We start from the raw sequence: 9872 nt of genomic DNA on the forward strand, positions 1-9872 counted from the left end.
TCTCGCACGAGTCTGTGTGCAAAATGTCAGCTCGATTGGATCACGGGAAGTGGGTTAAAAAACGACCGAAAGATTTGCATGGTCGTAAGCAAGCACGCAAGCAAGCAAGTGAACTTAATATAAAGGATTTAAAAAACCTAAGAATATAGGTGGATAGTATAGGTTCTGACACCACGTGGCAAGGTGGTAATCTGGAGTTGGGGTTTCCCGTTTCGTAGTGCGGTATAGAAACACCTGCACCACCATTACCCAACAAGATATTTTCAAGTTGTACCACGTAAGCGCCACGTGCTGGGAGCTCTAGGAATCGTGTTAATGGCGATTCTCGCAGCACGTGGAATTAAACATTGAACACATCGAACAGGATAAACAAGTCGGTGGTTTCCTACTCGGTGACTATTGAGATTTGTTTAACATCCCGAAGCTCAACTTCAAGGACAGTGCATATTATTATCATTATCAGAGTTGCTTCTTTTTGTTGCTTTTTTGACTACTTGTGTTGTGGTCATTGCAAACATGATGCCTTGAATAAAGGTGTCAGTTTTGTACCAGTTTTAAAAGGGTAAAAACCTACTACTATATCCCGAAGCTTGTTGACACTCCACGTTCCTATGGCCGGAAGGGTGAGAATCTCCCTCGGGTACAACCACTGTTCACTTTACAAAAGCAGTACTCATTTGGAAACTCAACGCGAATCAACACGCCACCTGAACTCGCACCCTTTCAATTGCGAGCAGCCGACTCTAGCGCCGAGATTCCCAGCCAAACAACACGTAGTTGAAGCCGAGCGGAAGATGCGGAGGAGCTGCACAGCACACACACACACAACAGCGAGGACACGTGCAGTCGAACACAGAATTTGTTAGAAATTTATTGACCGGTTGCGAGGGTGAAGCGCCGAGGTTTGACAGCGCCGTTCGTTTGTAATCGCCGCTCCCCCACCACGCCCCAGCTGCACTGACAATTCACACCTCCCATCACATCCCTCACTCCATCAACCTAACCGCCTCTTCCTCTACCCCAAAGCCCATGAGCGACACACATACACACTCCCCCCCTCCTCTCCCAGTCAGATCACACTGCACGGACTCCCAAACCCCCCAGAGAACCCGGACCAACTAAAATTTGTTTTCCAGAGGTGGTGGGAGGGGGGTACTCACAAACATTCAAATTTTAAAAATAAAAACACAAGACAGCAACGGCACTGGAAGATAAACGTGAACGCAAAATGCAGAAGCGGCGATATAAAAGTGGCCGTTCTCGGACTGAATTTCGATGGGACCATGGAGCAAGGGTATGCGCAAGTGGGCACTGGGGGGCCCGGTTTCCCAAACTCCCAACGCTTGCAAGTGACCACATTACACGGTACAGTGTGGGATTTATAATCGCGTCCGAAAGCGCCTGCATCTCTAGACACGCCGAGTAGAAACAGAGGGACGAGGGGAAATGTGGCATTTCGCCAGCCGTCGTCAAGAGAAACCGTCAAAGCTACAGACGGTCTTGAGCTCTGAACCATAACGATACCGCAGGGATCGATAGCACAGATGGCCTGGGAAAGGGACTTCCAAAATACGGTGGTAGCAGAAGATGACGTTTACACCAATGGTCTCCGTTCCAAGTGGAAACGAAGTCACAACGATGCTGCGCACCGATGATTGGCTCGTGCGTCGCACACGTGCGCGTGCTGGTTTAAAATCAATGTGTTGCGCGTAACTAGAGTGCGTGCGGCGAATGTGTCCAACGTCACACATTTTCACTCTGGAACAGGACACTCCACCTTGCCGGGAGGGACTTGTTCACCAAACATCAGGCGTGTGTCGCTTGTGGCGACTTAATCTGCATTGGAAGTGGTTGGTTGAACAAGGGGAGGCGCGTCATCGCGTGGCGTGAGGAATGTAGTCTGGGAAACCCTGTCCCCGAGTGGGTTGGTGGCGGGGGTCACAAGGGCACTTGTAGGGCTTAAAGGAGATAAGTCTAACCACTTTCCTAACGTACAAGGCCCTACGTCTCACCACTAAACTAACGGCACAAATGCAGTTCTCACCTGTTCATCAATGAACGTAATTGACAGGTGATTGCTTTTCTAAATCGGTGAACGATGAGTTAGGGGAATACAGGGGAAGGTAAAATGGGGGGGGGGGCAATGGTAGAATTAGGGGAAACAGGGGAGGGAAAACGAGGGATGAGTCAGGGAGAGTGAGGGGATAGGTTAAAGGGTACAATTCTGACAAGGGAAAACTGGGTACATGGCAGACAGGTAGCAACATACAGGGAGGGTGACTCGCGGTAGAGGGTTACGGGGACGTACAGGGAGGACCATGAGGGTACCGAGATGACTTGGGGATTCTGGGAGATTCAAGAGACAGGGGCAGGTTGGGGGAAGAGGGTAGTAGAAGTGATGGGAGCACAGGGTGAAACAAAGGAAGTGAATGGCCAGGAGTACCGGTAAGGTTCAAGGGGGATACAGAAATTCAAGGGGCTAAAGGCATGGGGGTTAGGGGGTACAGGGGTGGTTATGCGGGTACAGGGAGTTCATGGGTGACACAGAGGGTAATAATGGAAGGGAGAAGGAGGTACGGGGTCTGGGGAAGGTTGCGACCTCGGGTCACGGGGCTGCGGCTGTGGGTGAGGCCGCGCGGGGAGATGGGGAACGCGAGCGGCTGCCGGAAGCAGAGCGGTGCGCGTTTCCGTGGCGACTGAGATCGGGAGCCCTTGCGCAAAGCGGGGGAGGTGGAGCGTTTCCGTGACACCGGGGACGCCGATCGCTTACGTGGCAACGGGGAAGCGGACCGTTTCCTCGGCGACGGAGAAAGCGGACCGCTTCCTTGGCAACGGGGAAGCGGATCGCTTGCGCGGTGACGGGGAAGCCGATCGTTTCCGCGGTGACCGAGAAGGGGATCGTTTACGTGGCAAACGGGGAAGCGGATCGCTTTCCGCGGCAACGGGGAAGCCGAGCGTTTCCGTGGGGATGGGGAAACGGAGCGTTTCCGTGGAGACCGGGAAGCAGACCGTTTCCGTGGCGACGGGGGAGCCGACCGCTTACGCGGCGAGCGGGAAGCCGACCGCTTCCGCGGCGAGCGAGACCCGGAGCGTCTCCGCGGAGACCTAGAGCCCGAGCGTCTCCGTGGCGACCGAGACCCGGAGCGTCTCCGTGGCGAGCGAGATCCGGAGCGTCTCCGTGGCGAGGCGAGACCCTGAGCGTTCTCCGTGGCGACCGAGACCCGGAGCGTCTCCGGGGCGAACGGTGAGGGCGAGCGACGGCGGCTCCTGCTTCGCGAGCTGCAGAGGAATGGGAGAGAGGGGGGAAGAGTTTTAGACAACTCGGGTTTCCCCATTCTGTGTTGCTGTACATCGCCACACCACACCACCCACCCCCCCATGTTGCGAGTGTGGTTGTGCGAGCCTGTAATCGTGCAACAGACAGACGTCCATTACTCACCGGGAGCGGCTACGCGAGCCAGATCTGTAAAATACACACACACACAGACCAGCGCCATTAATCACCACGAGGCGTTCAACTATTCACACGCATGGTCATTCACAAGAAAATTAAACACAATCCATATCAATAACATCACAAGCTGAGAAAGGTGTTTGTTGTAACCTTCTGAACCTGCCCTTACTGGACATCTGTTAAAAAAAGTTTTATAGCTCATCAGATTCCTCCAGTATAAAAGATTCTGATTCTGCATCACACCACTGTTGGCGGAAGTGCCTCTAATGGAGGGAGTTCGAGACAGCCCTTCAAGAGAGCATTTGGCCTACTTTTCCAAGATATATAGACATGCCGTGTGTGTCTGCGTGATGTGTGGGAAGTGGTCGTGTAGCAATTAGTGCGTTGCTCCCGATCCTGGCAACCCGAGTTCGATTCCCGCTCGTGGTCAACACCAGGGATTATCCGAACCGGTCCTGGACCTTCCCTAGGTCGACTCAGCCTAAAATTAGTCCCTGGTGCGGTGTGTAAATATCACCAGACTAAGGCGGCCCCGGGTGTGGTGGGCCACCCCACCCCCTCGTGTGCCGTGCCAACCATCATAGGTGCTCGCTAACAGCACTTGCTATAACAGGCTATACAGGGGGCTGGTTATTGTCAAGTCTTTTTTTGTCTTTGTGTGGGCAGGCGTTCGTCACCTTGAGGCGCGCTGCCGCGTCAGGCGAATGCGGCGCCCGTACAGCTCCGAGTTGTCGAGCTTGTCAAGCGCGCGGCGCATGTCGGCGAGCGTGCGGAACTCGATGACGCCCTCGTGGCTCGCCCACGGTTAGTGTCCGCGTAGGTCACCCTCGCCCGCCTGCCGCATGTGGTCCTGCATACGCGCAATAACCGGGGGAGGGGACGGCACAGCGTCGTCATCATCATCATCACTATCAGGGGATAGCTCAATATTATTAACATTTTCAAAGAGTAAACAAGAAGAGGTTAATGAAGGTTGATATCAACATTGGTTTTGTGTTGGAAGTTAAGAGTCCGAATTGGATTTAGTGAAGGTGAGGACTGGAGAGTGTACTGGGTTTGTGTTGGGAGGATAGGGCTTGGAGTCTGTACTGGGTTTAGTGTTGGAGGATAGGGTTTGGTGTCTGTACTGGGTTTAGTGTTGGAGGTTAGGTGTTGCAGTCTGTATTGGGTTCAGTGTTAGAGGAGGTTAGGGTTGGAGTCTATACAGGGTTTAGCGTTGGGGGATAGGGTTGGAGTTTGTACTCGGTTAAGTATGGAAGTTAGGGTTGCAGTCTGTAATTGATTTAGTGTTAGAGGATAGGGTTGGGTTGGAGTCTGTATCGAGGTTAGTACAAGCGAATTGAGTAAAGGCAGTCCAACTGCAAGCAGGGTTACAGGGTAGCAGAAATGTTGGTGCTGGTTTAGGAAGGGGGAAAATTTTGTAACTTAGACAGGGGGGCCCTCATCATTACTTGCACCAGCAAGGTTCTTGCCAATCACGTTACGGGCAATGGTTGGACATCGCCACGTCACACCGCTCGTACCTTCAGGTCTTGCCAGCTGCAGCGGCTAGATAGATTCTCCACAACGAGACGTGTACTCGGTGCGTACATGGTGGCCCGAACCGGCGCCCATGCCTGGCAGCACATCGTTTACATCAACACAGCAGGGGACACGCACACACAGCGGGGACACACGCATACATTAATAACGACGACACGCTCATCATATATACAGTTTCACAAAGCACAATTACACATTCATCATACGCACCAATTACATACACATACAGCAGCACATAAAGCAAAACTACTGGCCACTCGTACACCAATTACAACGCATGAAACACACAAGACCACATCAACATACATACCACACACCATCACAATCACACACAACCACAAAATATCACACCATGCCCATACAAATTTATCACAAAATTACACACCTCAATCACACATACAGCACACACACCACAAATGCATGCAAATCACGCACACGCATCAGAAACACAATCACCTACACGTGCCATGCAGTTGAGTACACAACACATGCACGCCATACACAAATTGTGAATGCGTGTGCGCACACACACGTGTGATACCCTTTATAGCCTACATAGACTGTTGGGGCAAGGGCTGTCAGAAAAACTAAGCCCGACTGCTTTTTTTCCCCCAGCGCTAATGTGCACGCACTGCACTAGGTACTCATTGTAAAGTGGGAGTCCATCTAGGGGAGGCCCAGGACCGGTTTCAGATATCACTCGCCACCGACGTTAAGCTGTGGCCGGGAATCAAACTCAGGGTCACTGGGTTTGTAGCGCAGTGTACTAAGAACTGCGCCACCTCTCGCACGCACACACGCACGCAAACATACACACAAAACAGCAGCCACCATTCACCACTAAGTGACGGTAAGGTCACCACAGCGCTTGTGCCAGACTAGGTACACTGTGGCCACATGCAGCGTTTAAGGCTTGCTGTCATGGGACAGACAGGTGTTTATGGGTTACTGACTGAGATGCACCAACTGTGCGCACCCACTGTGCCACCCTCGCTGTGTTTAGCCGCCCCGCGCTCTGCTCGTTGGAGGGCGGCTACCTTCAACTGCCCAGTAGCGACCGTCAAGAGCCTCTCCACAGAGGACCGATCTTGACACCCACCGCCTGGTACCAGTCATCGACAGTCCAATCAGCTCCAAATCCTCCCGTACCACATCAGACCATCTCTTCTCTAGACCCATTGCCGTGCCTCGTTAGTCCCTCTATCCGGCCCACAGAAGCTGCTTGAGCAAGCGGTTCGAAGCCGCACTGGACCGGATCAAGACAGACAGTACATATGTGATACACAGTACAAATGAGATTAGACAAGTACGGATTTTTATTTTATCTTTGAATCGAATCACGACCCAAATCATTAACTTGAGCAAACAAAACTGTACAGAAACCAATACGACGTGGGTTAAATTACACAACAATAATCAAGCCACTGTGGTGGGTGGATTTGGGTTAATCGATAGTAGCGGGTGGATTATGGGTTGTTGGGCAGAGTGGCTGGGACGCGATTCAAGTCCCGCATTTTCTGTAAACGATGAGAAACCCCCATCACGACATTTGGTCCCTTAAACAACAAAACGGCCAAAGGTTCAGCTCTGCCCAGCTGGTGGTTTACACAAAGCGAAGGGCATTCATTGAACATACAAAGGCGGCGGTCACATGACATGCATGCAAGGCATAACCCAACTACTAACAATTTTAATTTTACCATAATACAAGTCATGCCTCTTGCTTTTCTTAAGTGTTGTTAAATCGACCGAGGGGAGTGACGGGGTGGGTGTACTTAGCATATCATTCGTGGGTAGGGGAGGGGAGGAGAGGGGGAATTACCTGGGCTGGAGTGTCGGGTGGTACCTGCAGAATCGCGAGGCGGCGGACCCCCCAGCGACCATCGCGAGAGGAGTCACGCGCGCGCTCGACGATCACGCGCATGCCCATCATGTCCTTCCCGTTGAGCTCATAGACGGCTTCATCCGCGTCGCGGGCATCCTCAAACTCCACAAAGCCAAAGCTACGCACATGCACACACACATGCACACGCACATGCACGCACACACACACACACGTGCGCGCACACGGCCATCACGCCGGCAGGGACAGACGCACGGGGGGGGGGGGGAGAGAGATAATGGAGAGATAATACAGATAGAAAAATTAGCGAGATAATCGGGGACGGTTTAGACGGATGAGGAGGAGACGACGCCAGTTACAATGGTGGAGGTGATATTAGAGAACCCGGGACCACCTTGATAGCTCGCTCGCAGACGTAAAAACATGGGCGTGGGTACATCGCCAGAGACGTAGAAGCAAACATGGAGGCAGATTTGTTATTTATTAAAATGTTGAACCGATTGCAAGGCTGTTCCTCCGCCCCTTATTCCCATCTTTCTTCAGGGCGATACGGCAAATGAAAGATGTGCGGGGAGATATAATGAAATATATTTTCGACAATCTCCATCTTCGCTTTCACTTTTCAATCTCTCCGTTATTATATAAGACCGATCCACAGCTCTCTGCACAGTCTGCTTTTGAAGTATTTGGTAACTATCGTTTTTTTCCCACGTGATAAGCAATTTCTTGTTGAGCCATCATTAGTGGCCTGGTCGCTGAGCTGCATCGCTCAGGGGGCCTTAACCTGGTCAAATATAAACTGTTCATAGTTTAGTTTGTTTCATCACCAATCTGTGCTCACTTAACCCGATTCCATCTCCAATCTCTCCCGCCTATTAACTAAATCTCTCACCGCCTATCTCTCCGTGTCATCTCTTCTTTTTACCGTCTCTCCGCATCTTTTGGTCGTTACATCGAATTCTCTACCTATATTTCACTAAATATCTTTCACACATTTCATGTCGTGTCGCCTTCATCTCCCTTCTATCACCTCAAACAACATTTTCCTCGACATACTCCCTCATCTCTCCCCACATATCTTACTCTCCCGATCTCTATCGTTTTTCTCATCTACACCATCCGCATCCTTAAATTATTCCCTATCTCGTCGTAATTTTCATTTCTCTCTCGTCGTCAATTTCTTATCTCCCTCTCAATAATCCGCACGTTTAATATTCGCTTAGCTCTCCATCCCTCTATCAACTAACACCGATTCCCTATTCCCCCTTTAACACACATCGATTGTTTGAATCGCGACTCGTGTAACCACGAGTGTAGCCAAGAGCCTTACTGTACAACATCTGCACCGTCGGAGCACGACCATGAAATATAAACTCAGCTCGTTGGGCCCTTGCGGCTAGAACAAATAAAATCCTGAAATCGAACCTTCTCTGCCCCTTGTACACATATCCCCACATGCATCTCCCCCAACCAGCTCTCCAATACACCTCGAACGATGAATCTCCATCTCTGTGTATCCACCTACCCTCCCACCACCACCACGTTTCTCGAGACATCTTCCTCCACGACTGTATTGCTTCAACAGTGTACATCTTATATTTATATATTTTTTTAATCTAACGTGACTTTACCGAAAAAATCTTATAGTGTACATCTCTCCCATTGTGTCGCTCCCTCCCCTCCCCTATCTTCCCCTCAACCACCAATAACACAATCTTAACTTTGGAGCTTTCGTGACTGCAGGAATTATTCTTTGGTTCTTTCGGTAAAGTCACAATAACACATCTATACCATCACCGATCCATCTCTATTAAAACATCTCTCTCGCTACCCCCCCCCCCCCCCCCCCACGTGCAACAGCTTCTTCCCCGTGTACCATCTTGATACAGCCGTCGTGCCGTGACGGCTCCACCTGAAGACGGAAGCGTGTGTTGCCTCCGAAACGTCGTGATTTTTATTTCATTTTTTTAACTTTTATTATTTTTTCAACTTTTATTATTTTTATTTTAACTTTTATTAATTTTAATTTTTTTAACTTTTATTATTTTTTTAACTTTTATTTTTTTACTTTTATTATTTTTTACTTTTATTAATTTAAATTTTTTACCTACGTGACTTTACCGAAAAAAACCTAAGAATATTATGGTGGGGGTTGTGGGGGGTTGTGCCCCCCCTCCCCCACAAGCCCCGCCCCCCTCGGGCCTACCCCTCCATTCCCGCGCCTCTTTCCCGCGCGCCTCGCGGCTTTCCCCTCCTCCCCTCTGGGCACCGTCACCACCACCACAACCACAACCCCCTCACACACCACCACCACCGCACAAAACCAACCGCCCCGTACCCATTCTTGACGGTGATGTCGACGAGACGACCGAAGCCCTTGAAGAATCGCTCCACGTCCCGCTCGCGCGCCTGGTAGCTCAGCTTGCCGATGTAAACTCGCGCCATGGCGGCGGCGGCGGCTGCAGCGCAACCGGAAAAGGAAGACTCCTGGCGGTGGAGGGGGGATGACGTCACTTCCGTCAGTAAATAAGGAGGGGGGGACGTCGGTGACGTCATAGCCGCTCGCGCTCTTATTCGTTGGCGGCGGGAAGGGGGGCGGGCCGTGACGTCATCCGCCGCTTGTGTCTTGTGGCGGCGAGATGACGTCGAGAAATGGGTGACGTCACTTCGCGGATGATTTCGTGGCGGCGGCGGCTGCAGCGCAACCGGAAAAGGAAGACTCCTGGCGGGGGGGGGTTGACGTCACTTCCGTCAGTAAATAAGGAGGGGGGGACGTCGGTGACGTCATAGCCGCTCGCGCTCTTATTCGTTGGCGGCGGGAAGGGGGCGGGCCATGACGTCATCCGCCGCTTGTGTCTTGTGGCGGCGAGATGACGTCGAGAAATGGGTGACGTCACTTCGCGGATGATTTCGTGGCGGCGGCTGCAGCAGCGCAACCGGAAAAGGAAGACTCCTGGCGGTGGGGGGGGGTTGACGTCACTTCCGTCAGTAAATAAGGGGGGGGACGTCGGTGACGTCATAGCCGCTCGCGCT

General features: G+C 51.6%; 1 protein-coding gene across 1 annotated transcript; it reads right to left on the reverse strand.

Annotated features, from left to right (window-relative positions):
- Positions 1-743: 743 nt before the first annotated feature.
- LOC133340696 (serine/arginine-rich splicing factor 4-like) lies at positions 744-9325 on the reverse strand. Its single transcript, XM_061549086.1, is given in 9 exon segments — positions 744-805; positions 3194-3279; positions 3440-3463; positions 4132-4249; positions 4252-4279; positions 4281-4304; positions 4978-5070; positions 6792-6999; positions 9178-9325. Coding segments are annotated over 9 exon segments (750 nt in total). The 5' UTR covers positions 9285-9325.
- Between the last annotated feature and the right edge of the window lie 547 nt (positions 9326-9872).

This window comes from Lethenteron reissneri, chromosome 10 (assembly GCF_015708825.2).
Source record: "Lethenteron reissneri isolate LAM-NWPU_2019-01 chromosome 10, ASM1570882v1, whole genome shotgun sequence".
Taxonomy (NCBI): domain Eukaryota; kingdom Metazoa; phylum Chordata; class Hyperoartia; order Petromyzontiformes; family Petromyzontidae; genus Lethenteron; species Lethenteron reissneri.